This window comes from Anser cygnoides, chromosome 13 (genome assembly GCF_040182565.1).
Source record: "Anser cygnoides isolate HZ-2024a breed goose chromosome 13, Taihu_goose_T2T_genome, whole genome shotgun sequence".
Classification (NCBI taxonomy): domain Eukaryota; kingdom Metazoa; phylum Chordata; class Aves; order Anseriformes; family Anatidae; genus Anser; species Anser cygnoides.
Genome location: NC_089885.1, coordinates 18757890 through 18771446, shown reverse-complemented (window position 1 = coordinate 18771446; position 13557 = coordinate 18757890). Strand labels below are relative to the sequence as shown.

The following is a 13557-nucleotide window of genomic DNA, read 5'->3' as shown; positions in this document are numbered from 1 at the left end:
GGTAGTATTGAACATTTAAAGCTTGTCCTCTCTTGGGTTTGCCAACATCATGTCTGTTGAAATAATGATATGTGCAGATTTTTGGAAGCCGTCTTATATCAAAAGCATTTTTGGTAAGCTGTCAGAAGCCTCCCTGAACCAAATTTCCAATAAGAATACAAGCATATTATCTGGCCAGTAGCTCAAACTTGCTGAGGTTCATGCAAAAAGTGAGCGACAGAGAACAGAGGTCACTTAATAGCTCTGAGGAAGGAGTTTGCACACGCTTTTGACATTGATGTAGATCCAAAAGAATATTTAGGTTTTAACTCTCAACTCCCTAATTCCAAGAATAATACTACAAACTGTGTAGAAGTAACAGAATAAAAGCATTTATTTTTCGTTATTGCATACGCTAGAAAAACTAGAAGACATCAGAGCAAGACGACAAATACCAGGTTACCCCCTGTCCCAGTAACATGAGGTAGCTTGTCAGGAAGTGCGTAGTCAAGCTATGGAACTCCTTGCTACAGGATACTACAGTTGATGCAGAAAATTGGCAGCAGTTTAATTAAGTGGAAGAAAAATCTAGTAAAGGTTATTAAATTTAAGGAAAGTACCTCTGTTTCAGGAAGTTCATAATGAACAAATTGATGGAGAATATTCTGGGAAATTGTCACTAGGCTTCTCTGTACTTAAATTCATTCAGTAAGTATTGCTTTTGGCTTTGTCAGAGACAAGGTATTAAGCTAGATGGACTGCAGCTGTTACTGTGTTTATATGCATTCTGATGCTCATTATTCCTTTATTTATATTGTCCCTCCCTCCTGAAATACCATGACTGATTTCCATTTAGGAAGCCATAAGTATCTAACTATTGATGTAAAGTTTACAGGCTTATTATTGGTTTTCTTTCTTTCTTTGCTTTCTTTGTTGGTTTGCTTTGTTTGTTTGTTTTCCCTTCATTGTATTATCTCACAGTTAAATAGCAGGCAACAAAGAAGCAAAGACTTCATTCATTAATTATCAGGGATTTTGTCACATTCCTTCGTGGGCAAGAAGTGAATTGTTTTGATTGATATTTATGCATGACCAAATCAGCAAAAGAAATGAGAAGAATGGGAACAGGTAGCTAACTTTGTGCTTTTGAATGTTAGCATATTTTTATGGAATTTAGTATGATAGTTTGTATCAAGACTTCTAAAAATATAATCTTCAGGTTGCTAAATCTAACTTTGATGGGATGCTTTTGTGGTGCATCAGCTGACACATTGAGATATGTTTGGTATTTCATGTTTAAATGAATATACTACCATTTGGGAACTTTAAAAGTTGTTGCATTTACCACACTCTTCTTTTTCTTTGCTCATTTTAAAGGGAGGGAATTGATGGTCTGGGGGAGATGGTTAGGTCACTGAACACTGCGTCTGTGCTTTTATCTTCTAAAAAGTACCTTCATGGACTTAATTGAATTATTCTCTTTAAGTCAATTGCCACTAAATACTCTGATATTCTAAGTTATCTTTTGTATCCTTATGGCTGTGAAATAAACTTTGATTTTGCTGTCATTAAGACTTTTCAGAAAGTTTAGAAATCATATTCAAATTTCAGATGACTTCTTATTGTATAATTATCAACAGATTACTTCACCTAAGTTGTGACAGACATATTTTTTAAGTATGACTGACTGATGGACAGATTGGGAATTGCTGAATTAATGGGCACATTTCAAAGCTTTGGCAGGGCTAAGCAGTAATTACATCTGCTGAACCACTTGATAAGTTTTTGGAAGTAGACCAGTAAAGCCATCACTGGATTTCTTGAGTTTTAATATCTTACCCTACACAATTTCATGGCTTTCTTCTAGGGCATGATCCAGAAGTTGATACAGCCAAATACACACAGCTAAACAAATCAGTGCATTAAAGCTTAGAATGCACTGCAAATCTTTCCTTTAGATTTTCAGATGGATGCCATGCTTTTAGGGGCTGGTTTATCACCCAACATTCGAGGGTGATCTAAACAAACAAATCTCATTCCCTTTTGAAAATATGAAAATTTATTTGGGGGTAATAAGGGACGTCAGAAAGTGGACAGGCTTACGTAGTCTTCGTGAGTAACATCTTCCACTGCCACTGTGAAGGACAGAATATAAATAGGTCATAAATAGGTCATAATCCAGACCCAAAACAGTCTTACGTTTTTCTGACAGAAAAGTGACAGTTTATCAGGAATGTAGCGTAAGTGGTACCTTCCTATCCTTAATCTAGGGAGATTCCCAGTTTATAAATTATGACTTCTCTTCATTTTCCATGTTCAGCGATCTGAATTCTGAAAGTTTTGATTCCTCCAAAAAGTCAAAATTTCAGTCTACTTTTGGAGCAAATTAATTCTATCAGGCCAGTTTGTCTCTCTGTGTTGTTGCTGGTTTTTGTTTGTTTTGTTTTGTTTTTTAAGTATTATCTTTAGGGAATGAAATCTGAGTTTCACTCTACTTTGGCAAGTTAAATTTGCAGATGTTTTAGATAGATGAAGCTCTGTGGGACATCTCTTGATTCGTACTACTCAATTATTTATTGATCAATGAATCTAGCCAACAACTGACTGACATGTGGACTTCTAGTTTCGGTCATGATTATTCAAAAGGTTATTTTCAGGCAGGGAATACATAGTAGTTTGGTGCCATGATTTTTTTACTATTGGCAAAGTGGATTCCTAACTGGATAGAGTCTAAAAATGACACTTGTACTGGCATGTGATCTTCTGTTGGCAAATGAAAGTCTTATGTCTATAATGAAACTATTAGAGCTATCAGCTGTATTTTCCAACCTGGAGATTATTATATATTGTAGAGACATTTACAGGCTCTGCTGAGCCTCCAGTTGGTGTTGAGATCTGCTGTTCTATAGGGTGATGTTGAAAAACTCTTCTTCAACATAATCTTCTCTTCCTCAGACATTCAAGTGGAGTCTGGAAACCATGGAAAGAACTCACAAAAAGTTTGCAGGCTGAAGGGTTTTCAGCTGAGGATATTCTTTGTAGGCCAAAAACTTGACTGTCTTTTCCAGTATCGAGGTGAGATTAGGATGTTGGTAAAATCAAATAGCCTGGGACATGTGAAAACACTGGAGCTATGAGTATTGGCAAATAGGCCCATGTTAGTTTAGGGATACTGAGTTTCTAGATAAGCCAAAAAATTTCAGAGGACTACTGTTTGTTGGACACTTACAAAATTAGTGGTGATAAACACTTTGAAATTATCAGTGCCAAAATAGCAATGCACTGAATATTACTTCTTTGCAGCTAATCTTATGTTTAATATGCCCAATAGCATGAAAAATGTGCTTAAAAATAGTTTTAGAATAAAATTGGACAGTGAAAATGGTATTGCTTTTAACAATTTGAGTTCAATTTTTCAGAAATGTATCACAACAAAAAATAAAATGACAGACATAGATTGAAACAGTGTGATTGTTCAATTCAAAGGTACCTCTGACAGAATGGATTTCATTTAGGTAGACCATACAGTTTTAAGGCTGATAAAATGAATTTGAAACCAAATGAAAAGTAACTGTCACCAAATTGAACTTTGATTACTTTCTGGAGATCTTTCAATTCCTAAAGCTAAGACGCTAATTTAATTTTCACAAATATATCTTCTCACCCCACCACCCCCCAAAATTTAGTTTTTGCTTTGAAATGGGGAGGTTGATTACTAGAAAAGATATAGTTTAAATAGTTATTTTATAAAATTACTAAAATCAAAGAAGGGTGAGAAGCAGCATTTTCAGGAAAATGAAGCTGAGCTTATCACTTGCATTTCCTTCAACTAAACAAAATGAAACTGAAACAGAGGCTCTTTGCTTACAGATCTGTATGTGACTGCAAGTAACCATGCAGTGTCTGGTAGATCTGTCAGTACAGTGTATGGAATAAACAGTATGAGTGTGTATTGCTTAGGCCGGTTTCCCATATTTGTTTGTGTTATCTGTGATTTGAATCCCTATGCATCTGAACTCATCTGCATTCCCTGTTGAGAGGGATTCGGGAACAGAGACGTAGAGAATTTGGCCACTGGGCTGTAAAATGGTATTAAGGGGAATGCTTACCTCTTACCACATTTTAATTTTGAAGAGAATGGACTGGGATTTGTTGCATTAGTTTTATTTTTGCTTAGTTGAACATAAGTGCAATTCATGCACTGATAAGTAAGTTCTCTCAACGTGTTAAGACTGGTGAATAGCAGACTTGAGTTAGTAAATGTATTGTAAATAACTCTTTCTCTTACCAAATCCATTTAGTTTCTGTCTTTATCTGTACTCTGTGAAACTTGCTCTGTATTTCTTTATAGATGATTGTGCACAATGCCAACAATCAGGCCTTTTCTTTTCTTTTTTTTTTTTTTTTCATAGATATTGAGCATTTAGCTGCAAATTTGAAAGAAGTAGTAAGAACCATGCATCAGATTTTCTGTGTGGCCTGAACTGGATGGTTGGAGCAGATCAGACCTTTTTTAGCTTCTTCTGACACTAGTCACTGCATTCTGCAGTCTTTTAGGATGGCTGGACAGTCAATGCCTCTGCCTTTTTCTTTCCACTTTGGTGTAGCTATGTTTAAGGAAACTGCAGGCTCTGTGCTTGTTTCTGATAAGCGTCCGGAGCTCTGGAAGATGGAGGTTCTTGCCTCTCTTGCCCTTTTTTAATGCTGAGTACAATCTGTTCTGGGACAAGATCGACTAGAATGCAAACAAGATAAGGAAAAATTACCTTTTTGTCCTTTGGTTTTATCTGTTGTAGAGAAGGTCATATGGGTAGTGGGTAATAGTGTTAAATGTAAAGCTTTTTGTAAAGTGTAGAAACGATGTATTGGCATTTATCAAATCAGCAGACTTCTGAGGGCTCAGTTAATGTTCTTGTGACACTTATGAATCATGTTACTAATACTTTTAAATGAAATATTCTTTCTCATTTAAAGTAAATAAAAGTTATGTTTCCTTTCAAACAAGAAGTAAAATAAGTCCCGTTGGTGTTTTGTTTCTGTTTTTCCTTACTGTGTTGTATGTTTGCTTTCTTTCTCAAGTATTTTTCCGCTCTTGCTTCAGATACATCTGAAAGAAACTCCTTGAAGTCCATCTTTCTATATACAATAGTATGAGTCATTGTTTAACTTTAGGCTCCTTATTTGCTATATTAAAGAATGAGAACCTTCACTAGCCTAGTACGGACAAATAAATTACTATTTTTCCCAGTACAAATTTCTCGAAAGACCAAACCTTTTGAATATAATGATAGAAAAAAAACCCACAAACTTTTCTGACTTCCATAAATTTGTTACTCTATATTGTATGCATGGTTCATACCGTAAAGTTTAATTTTTAGTTTCATCTGTAAGGTCATCATTACCAAAGAGAGGATTTAGAATCAACACATGACATCTTTGCCTTTTTAATGGCAAGTATTTGGACAAAAAATGACTACGAACAAAAATCTGAAAAGTTGTGGCTAAATTTAAATTTCAGGTATTAAAGAGGATTTACTTTTTTATAGATAAATCAACTTCTAATAGTTATGGAAGCAGAATTCGAAAATATATATTGATGTCAAATACGTATTTGCTCATACAACATGCTGACATTGTCATTAAATAAGAAAATGTGTATGCTCAGAAAAGAGTAATTCTTTTTTTAATTGCTTGAAATTAAAAGGACAAAGTGTATTACCGAAGGTTCACATTTAACATGTTTGGTTTGTAATATGAATCTATTTCTAGCTTACAATTAACTTATATATATAATTTTTTCTTACTATATGAGAGCAGGTACTGCAGGGAAGGATGCAAGTTTTCTTTTAAAGCTGTTATCTTTAGCTACGCAAAGGGTAAAAATCTTTAGCTGTGGGTGAGTTGAGTTGAAAGCCCCTGTAGGAAACGAGTAGGACCCATGAGACCTGACTTCTCTTCCAGTTTCACCATTAATCTGCCAGGTAACCTGGAAGAAGTTGCTTCGCAGTTCTGCACCTCAGCTTGCCCACTCATAAGTAGGAGACAATTAATCATACTGACCATATAAAACACTTCACTATTGAACGGTTCTAGGTAAGAGGTAATTCGACGTAGTACTTCCGTTTTAAGTGACTTGCTACTGCATAGTATAATGGAGCCCTGATTAAGTGGTGGAGCTGTTATCTGTGTGGCGTACTGCATACTATAGAGTACGTTTCATTTGAGATGCACTTAAGTACATCATGCTCTCAGCAATATTTTTCTTTTTGTCTAAGGAAAAGTGATACAGAACAAGAATACAGGAATGGTCTGTAGATATAAGTGTATTACAATTTATTCTTGTGTTGCTGGCACCGAATACAGGAGCAGATTTACAAGTGGAATTTGCGGGAAGAAAAGATATTATTGTCTCCATTGGTAAGGAAGACTGGTCTGGTGATTTGGAGTGTGTGACAGAACTTAAATTCAGTTTCCTGTTCCAGTGCAGGCTTCCTGTATTTCCTTAAGCAAGTCGCTTTTCTTCACATTGCCCAGTGCAATTCTCTGTCTGTAAAATAGGAGTAATTGCACTTAGGAGCACAGAACATACAGCTGAGGCCAGAAGTCTGGTAGTGCTCTGATACTACAGCTTCAGGTCCACAGAAGTATGGCGGGTGAGAAGCATGAGGCTTTGGAAAGACGAGGTAAATTCTTCCAAAAATAAGTAAATGAGCCAAGAGTTTTGACCATCTATGCCTGGGGTTGGAAGTGTTGGGAAAAAAAAAAGGGGGGGGAAAAAAAAGGGGGGGGGAAAAAAGGGGGATAAGGAAACTTTTAGATGAAGAGTGCAATTTTTTCTCTTCATTCAGAAGTCTCTAGCAAACTGTCTTGTGCGCAGTTTTCATGGCCACTGCCCTGATATGTGAAGTTAAATGTAAAAAATCAGTTTATAAGAAAAAAAATTATATTATGGTACTTGCTGTGTGTATTTTTTGAGGAAGAACACAGTATAAATGTTAAATTTTCCAAAAAGCATATGGAAAAAATAAAATTTATCTGGTAAAATCAAATACTAATAATTTCCTCCTCTATATATATATTAATTACAGCTTTAACCTGAGAAATACTTTACCAAAAAATAATACCTCTGGATCACAAGTCAAAGTGAACAACTTCTACACTGAATATCAGTCAAATGTTATTTAAAGAGCTGCAATATTGTATATTAAATAGCGAAAATGCTGACAGGGTCTTAACTGCAGTAGTGCTTCTAATTACCACACTATGCCATGTTATATTATATCACATAGCACAATTTACTGTATCTTTCTTTGTCAATTATTGCTCATCATTTTACAAATTACAGATCTTTTATGGGAAGTAATTCATACTTGGACATAGTGCTAAAATGATGAAGTGATTTCCTTTTTTCTCAATCATTGATCTTTCAAACTTTTGCATTTAGCAGTGTTAATCATGTTTATTAGTTAAGTGTTGTCGTAAAAAAATGTGGAATTTTTCTGTTACTTTCATCTTCAGTTAAAATGTTTCTTGCTGCCTGTTTGCTTTAATCATAGTAATCTATCACTTATTCTAATTGAAATTCTTCTTCGTAAAATCAAAACAAAGTCAATACTGCAGTTACATATTTTCATAACAATCAATAATCTAATTAAAAACATGGGCTATACCTGAGAAAGGATTGTACATAAAATAGCTTTTTACTTAGAAATGTTCGGCCTAAGTTTTAAGGTGATTTCTTTTGTGGACCAGGTTTGTATTTCAGAATTCACTCTCGTAATCTACTTAACTGCTGTTTAAAAGGAACGTGTTATTCGTGTGTATAAATGTAATGCTAAAGAAAACTGCAATCTGTACAATTGTGGCAGAACACAGTAGCTTCAGACCAAACAGATATTCATTTTAGCTTTTTCTGTTTCCAGAGACTATTGTTGTGAAGGTAGGTGATGCTGAAAGTTTCTAAACATACCTTTTGTCTGATACATATTTCTTAATTTTTCTCTTTGTATTTGTGTGTGCTGTGTTTGTGCTAGCGGTGCATAGCTCTGCTAAAGACTATTAGTTTGTTGCTAACCAAGCAAAATGTCTTTTTAAGAAAAGCGTATGCCACTTAGGGTCCCTTTGCACCCTGTTTTGCAGGTGGGAGTGAATCCTCCTGGGATAAAGACAAGCTTCAGTCTCCCATTACAACAGGATCCCAGCACAGCATTGGTCATCCCACACTGTCGGGACAGTCGAGCCTTGGAAGCGCACACCCACTCAGTCCTCTCCAGCAGAATCACCTGCTTACCAACAGTATGTATCCTTGCCATTACGGGGAAAAAATTTTGAAAAAAGTACATAGAGCTCTGCTTGAAGGCCATGCTTGTACTCCTTCCCATCCTTCTGGAAGTTGGGGGAGTGGATGATCGAAGCACGTGGTACACAAGGGCCAGTCCTTCTGCTGTGTACTGCGCTTGTGCATCACGACCAAGCTGCCCACTGGATACAGCCACTCTCTTGAATAGCCACCCATTGCTGGATTAAGGAATATCAGTCCCAGTTAACAATGCCATGGCCTGGGCTGAAGGGAAAAAAATCATACTGTTGCTTAAAATTTTAGCTATATGAGTAAATCTCTTCCAGTTGAAAATTCTGACCACTGAATAAATATAAGAGGGCAAAGCATGGGTGAAAATGGCTAGGTAAAAGTGAGTAGAAGCAATTCTTCTGCCTGGTCATGCCTTGTACCTGCCAGGTGTGGGCAAGGTCATCTCTTCAATGCAGCTATCCAAAGCAACTGGAACAAAATGACACAGTTAAAGTTTGGATTTGGAACTTAAACTTCACTTCAAATCCATCTCTTTTCCTTCCACTGGGAGGGGGATAGGTGGGAAGCTTGGAGTTTCCCTCCTCCTTTACACCCAAAGGGGAGGTACTAGCAAGTTATTCAAAGAAATAGTCAGAAAGCAACAAAAATATATTTTAAGAAGTAGTTAGGAGTAATCTGAGAGTAATTCTGAAAGGTGATGGTGGATGAAGAATTAAAATCTTATTATTTATGAATCCTCGTTATTTGTTTAAATTCTTCATCCTCAAAGTTTTGAAAGTCGATTTTCCCTGTTTTAATGGTTGAATGGCATTTCTGGCTTTTTATGAAATTGTAGGAGCAGATGCTTCCTTGCTACCTATATAGTGCCACAGACTTGAAGAAATCCAGACTATTTAAATGGCTTCTACAATATATGTTTGCTTTGTTCATGGGAAGGTAGGAGCCTGAGCATTATGGGCATCTGGTTAAGTGTCAGTAATTAAGAATCACCAGGTTATAGGACTCATATTCACCATGGTTTATTCTTTCATTTTATATTCTTGCATAATTCAGTATCTGTACATGCTCTGCATCAGGGATATTGTGTTCTTTGCTGTTAAAGAAAACTTTCTAGTTATTTTCCGATAGATATTGTAGTAGGCACATGTCTATAGGCTATTAAAGGGTTTATTGAATGTCAGACATTATGTCCAATGATTTGCAAGTGTAAGATATATTTTCTTCATAGTCCTCTGAAATGTTTGACGGATTGTGTCTTAAAACTGGTGATGTGCTGTTAAATTCTGTTTGGAGTTTGCATTTAGTTTGCATGTCAATTGGACTTTAAGTAGACATACAACTCAATGTGGCCAGATGGTGTCTGGGAGTTTTGGAACTCTATAGAGTATGAGGAGAGATTATTGGGCTGTTAAGGGAGATATGCAGGGGAACAAAGGCTTATGGATGTAAGCAGTGAAGGGGATTGTCAGTATGGTTTAAAGTGAAAGGAGATATATGTGGGCATGGCTTATTACGTGTCATAATTAATATTGGCATGGATCATCTTATAAACAAAACACAGTGAATCATAAGACATCATAGTTGATCATGATTTGCTCAAGCTAAACAGATAGTGTGGGAATTCGAGTATAAACAATTCTGCCTTTTGTGGTAGTCACAGTGGTGTCTTTTTATTGCTATGGTCAAATTATACTGAAATAACAAGCTGTATCAGTCAATGATAGTTTTATTTTGTGTTCTGTCATACAGCAAAATGGTGACTAGCCCTCTGATTTAAAGTCATGAAGATAGAGGCAAAAGTTAAAATCTTTTAGAAATAAATAATGTGAATAGCACATGGTTATAACTAGTTACATGATTTTTATTTACTTCATGTACCTGAAGGGTTTTTTCTTTTTTTTTGTGAGAATTTCTAATCAAAATTTCACTTAGAAAAATTATAAGACATTTTGTGTAGCAGAATGTGTCCTATTTTTTCTGGAAAAAGAATTTTGGATGCCCAAAGGTAGAGATCTTCAAGTGGTCCCTCTGAAGAACTCTTAAATACAAAAGAACCTGAAAGTTTTCCAGTGGATTGGTGTGTTGTATTGTAGCCATTACGAAATACAAGTAATATGCATGCTGGAATAGCTGGTAATGAAATATGAAAATCCAGTTCTTTTTAGCGGTAACATCACCTTTCTAGCAATGTCAAGGTCTGCAAATGCGTGCAAACACATTTCACACCTTCTTGATTTTTTTTATGTCCTTAATAGATGAAAATTTAAAGTGACTTTTTTGGAAATGAAAAACACTTGTAACATTTTTTTATCTCACATTTTGAGCTCTCATTCCATATTCCAGTTGACAGACTTGTATGGTAGTACAGTAGTGTTGTATAGTCCAATCCACAGCTTCCTACAGTCAAGCAATAGTCCTCATATAGAAGTCTCAGATTGCTGTGTAAGTAAACTAATAATAGTAAGAGAACTTGAGGGCTTTGTAGAGTATATTGTCAGATAAAATCATTAATGTATATTCTTCTGTTGTATTGGGAAAACATGCAAATATCTGCATGTTTTGTGGTTTTTGTTTTATTGCTATCAATGAAGACATCACTGAACTTGTGCACTGTTGTATATTAATTTTGTTATTCACTATATAACTTCAAAATTATTAACACATAATAGTAATGTGTTTGACGAGTCAATATCCTGTAGAATATAGACATTAAAAAATAATGGGTAGGGTTATAAAATGAGGGACTGACACACTTAACGTGCCCTTGCTCTCTTTTAGGGATAGACCTGCCGTTTATGATGATGCCCCACCCTCTGCTACCCGTCAGCCTACCTCCTGCTTCGGTTGCAATGGCAATGAATCAGATGAACCACCTCAATACGATAGCTAATATGGCTGCAGCAGCCCAAATGCACAGTCCTCTTTCCAGGGCAGGGGCCTCTGTTATAAAGGTAAGAGTCATCTACGAGACTAGATTTTTGTTCCTTGCAAAAACATTTATAGCAAGTTTTTAAGGAAAATACCTAACAGGCAGTGAGCTTATACTGCATATGGCACACTTGGTCCTGATAGTGCTTCTGTTTGAGGAAAGTACAGGCAAGAAGTTAAAGAAATAAGATGCTCTGCTTTATCTACAAATCTGTAATATAATTAAAAACAGATATTAGCACTCAATAGTGTTAGATTAGATCTAGTCTAGTTTAGATCTATAAAAACTTCTTATCATCAGTGTGTCTGCACAGTTGTTGACTAGGTGGGGGAAACATGGTATTTCTCATGTCTAGCTGCCAAGTAGTTAATGCAAGTCACCGAATTGTTAGAAATTAATTGAGGTTCCATTTGTTTCACTTAGTAACCTTTACTTTAAGTGTTCAGGAGACCTCTTGAGGAAACGGTAACTTAAATATGGCAGTAAAATATTTATAGCAGCAAGTAGACTGCATAAGCTTTGATTATAATTTAGATGCTACCAGTATGTCAAAATGAAGATATGTATTTGTAAACAATACTAGTTTGTCCTAATATATACTACAGTTTTTGCAAGCAGTTTGATTTTAAGGAGGCTCTTCAGCGGGTCTTTGTTGATGTTACTCATTTGCAGCGATTTTTCCCCAGCACCTGCACTAGGGGATACGCAATATGTCCACAGCCAACAGTAGGTCTCACCAGCACCCTAGAGGGAATTATTTCCTCTACATGATCTAGAGGAAAATACACCAGTAGCTAATATGATAGGGGTAACGCATGCATCCACTGTGGTGTTACTCTCATCTGTCAAGTGATGCTGCATCTTTCTCTCATTTGTTCTGAGTGCTGAGACTGTAGATGAATTTTATTACAGTATGAGACTCCCTTTGTCCTTTCCTTTCCTTTCATACAATCGTCTAGCTCTGAATGACTATCAATTAAGATGAAATCCTTGTACAAAATGAAATATGTAAAAGGATTTCTGTGGTTGTTATCCATCAGTAATATGACTTCTATTATATGACAACATTATTTAAGTTCATATTAGAAGTACAAAAAATAACTAGTTTTAGATAGACTGCAATTATGGCAACATGACGTTACTTAAAATGGGAAAAATGAATTGAATATACCGAGTGCGTATCTATTTCTATACTCTGATGACTGAAATACCACTTAGTCTGTTTTCTATAGGTGTGAGAATCAGCTGCTCTATAAAGGTTTTGAATGAAGTCATTATGCTTTTTATATCACATTTGCCATTTAGAAATAAGCTGTTCTACCAAAATATGCGTGATCAGCAAAGTTAACATTTAGTGCTCTAGAAAGAAATGTCATAACTATGAAACTTGATTTCCTCCTGACAGGAACACTATAAATTAGGCAGGCACAACGGCCAGGCTCACAAAACCTTCTTAGCCATCTATAATATGATCTGATGTGATTATTGCAGCACCCGCTAGCAGTGCTATTGCAATGGTTCTGACAGTGCCCCTGTTATAAATCCAGGCTTTCAGGGATTTACTGCTCATCTGAAAGTGCTTGCTCCATTTGAAACTTGGCTCAAATGGTTCTGAAGAATCTGCATAAATAAGGGTGTAGCATGGGATAAGGAGATGGGGGGGGAATACAGCATCGATGACTTTACCACCTTCTTTCTCCCTTTTTTTTTTCTTCTTCCCCCCCCCTGAGCTGTTCTTGAGCTGGATGGAGCCTGCAATCCAGTTACTGGACTAGGTATAAAATGGTTTGCCAGCCAGCAGAGAACTAGTCTGGGTTGGAACTTAGCAGAAGTATACTTGCTTCATTGTGTAGGCAAAAAAAAAAAGTAGTGAGTAAATGTAGTAAGTTTATTGTCATCCAAAAGTGTTGGTCCTGAAACTCAGAAAAATCTACTCAGTGGTGATATTTTCAGGTCACCAGAACTGAAGTTTGGATGGGCCATACAAAATTTTTAACTGAAGCTTATAGAACAACTCAACTCCACAGAGCTGTAGCTACATAATGTTTAGAATTTTATCTTATGGTACACCTGTAATGAACACAATATGATATTTATGTCATATTTAAATGATAAAAACTAAAATAATTATGCAACAAATGAATACTATTAATACGCATACAGTTTGTCATTAAGGATCATGATGTGTGCCGAGAACACAAACTGAATAGAGTTCCGAAAACATGTCTGAGTCTTAACAGCTCATGTAAACTAAATTGGGTCTGAAGGAGTTGAGACCTTACAGCACATACGTGGATGGCAAATGAACAAAGAGCTGTCCCAGCAAGAATGACAATAG

At 36.0% G+C, this 13557-nt stretch overlaps 1 protein-coding gene across 1 annotated transcript in view; it reads left to right on the top strand.

Annotated features, from left to right (window-relative positions):
- Positions 1-13557, top strand: part of DACH2 (dachshund family transcription factor 2) — a 289244-nt gene that overhangs the window by 215929 nt on the left and 59758 nt on the right. The window contains 2 exon segments of the mRNA XM_067005164.1: positions 8119-8274; positions 11069-11241. Of these exon segments, the coding sequence (XP_066861265.1) occupies positions 8119-8274; positions 11069-11241 (329 nt within the window).